The 1967-nt window shown below is 44.3% G+C and overlaps 1 protein-coding gene across 1 annotated transcript in view; it reads left to right on the top strand.

Annotated features, from left to right (window-relative positions):
* The window catches only part of LOC117959774 (unconventional myosin-Vb-like), a 26133-nt gene that overhangs the window by 14877 nt on the left and 9289 nt on the right, over positions 1–1967 (top strand). Inside the window, exons 12-13 of the mRNA XM_034897051.1 lie at positions 125–271; positions 930–1191. Coding sequence (XP_034752942.1) covers positions 125–271; positions 930–1191 — 409 coding nt within the window. The remainder of the gene's footprint in view (positions 1–124; positions 272–929; positions 1192–1967) is intronic.

Here is a 1967-nt window from a genome sequence, read left to right on the forward strand (position 1 = left end):
GTATATGTGTGTATATATATATATATGTGTGTATATATATATATATATGTGTATATATGTGTGTGTATATATGTGTGTATACCAGCTGCAGCCCAGTCTTCTCGGTGCCGTGCTCCTCCTCCAGTCTCTTCCTAGCGGCGGCGGCGGCCTGCAGGTCTTCTTGCAGCTTGGCCAGCTCTTCCTGCAGCGAGGTGATCTGATTGGCTCCTCCCTGCTGGTGGAACTGATCCAGCTGTTTCTGCAGCAGCTTCACCTCGTTGCCCAGAGACACGTTGACCACGGCCAGCTGATCCCTCTGAGCCCGGAACTCCTGGGACTGCAGGGGAGGAAAAGCTCACTTTGTCTCTTTCTGTCTCTTTCAGCATCAGGACAAACACACCGGGACCATTATTATCATCATCATGGGTTAAAGCCCTGAGTAGCACACACACATATACATATTTTATGTATAGATACACACTGTACAGTATATATAATATATAATAATATACAGAGTCTTTGTGCAGGGCGATTTCATTAAAAGAAACCCATATTTCGGATATAAAAACGTAGAAAACGAGTACAATTTGACCCGTGGGGAACACGAGGGTTAAGAAAAAAGCCCAGTCTGCTCTGATTGGTCGGCGTTCACCCTCTCTGTGTCTCTGCAGCCGGGGACGGACTGTAACAACTCTGTAGCAACACAGTCTACCTATTTATATCATAATAGTGACATCACACGGTGCAGGTTCAGATGGCTCGTTCACAGGCTGGGTGCATCTCTCTGTGGAGGGTGTTGATACTTTCACAGTGTTCATATACCCCCCCCCCCCCCCCCCCCCCCCCCTGCTTCATAACCATGAAAACATGAAGACAATCTTCCTTATTACGGTCTGGGAGCTTTAACGGGAGGCCAGTGTGCGTACCTGGTCGTCCATCTTCCTCTGCAGCTGGACGATCTTGTTCTCCATGCCGCTGTTGAGTTTCTTCAGGTGTTCGGCGGAGCGAGCTTCGACCTTCAGCTGCTGCAGCTCCCGCTTCGCCCGCACGCGCCTGAAGCCGCATTGGATGGTGACGGCGGCGTCGCGCGCACGCACGAACTTCCTGCGCTGCAGCCAGCCGCGCACCGTCCGCTGGATGATCATCGCTTTGTGATGCAGCAGGAACTGCAGAGGAGTCGAAAACACAGTCTGAGGACGCTGTCACACAGAGGTATACTTCAAACTACACTACAACTATCAAAAATACTCTGGAAACTAACTCAAACTACACTACAACTATAAAAAATACACCGGGAACTAACTCAAACTACACTACAACTATCAAAAATACACCGGGAACTAACTCAAACTACACTAAAACTATCAAAAATACTCTGGAAACTAACTCAAACTACACTAAAACTATCAAAAATACTCTGGAAACTAACTTAAACTACACTACAACTATCAAAAATACACTGGGAACTAACTCAAACTACACTACAACTATCAAAAATACACCGGGAACTAACTCAAACTACACTACAACTATCAAAAATACACCGGAAACCAACTCAAACTACACTAAAACTATCAAAAATACACCGGAAACCAACTCAAACTACACTACAACTATCAAAAATACACTGGGAACTAACTCAAACTACACTACAACTATCAAAAATACTCTGGAAACTAACTTAAACTACACTACAACTATCAAAAATACACCGGGAACTAACTCAAACTACACTAAAACAGCAAAGATGTCGACAAAAATGTCAAAAAAGCATAAAGGAGACAAGAAAACACTGAAAACTAACAAACACTAAACTATAACAACACTAATGAGCAGAAGACGTTATACACACACACATGTACACACACACACACACACACACACACACAGAAACACAGAAACACACAAGACAGTAAACACATTCCACCTTAAATTGGAAACAATTTGCTTCCAATTCTCCGTCGATGACACACACACACACACACACA

This window comes from Etheostoma cragini, chromosome 16, assembly GCF_013103735.1.
Source record: "Etheostoma cragini isolate CJK2018 chromosome 16, CSU_Ecrag_1.0, whole genome shotgun sequence".
Classification (NCBI taxonomy): Eukaryota; Metazoa; Chordata; class Actinopteri; order Perciformes; family Percidae; genus Etheostoma; species Etheostoma cragini.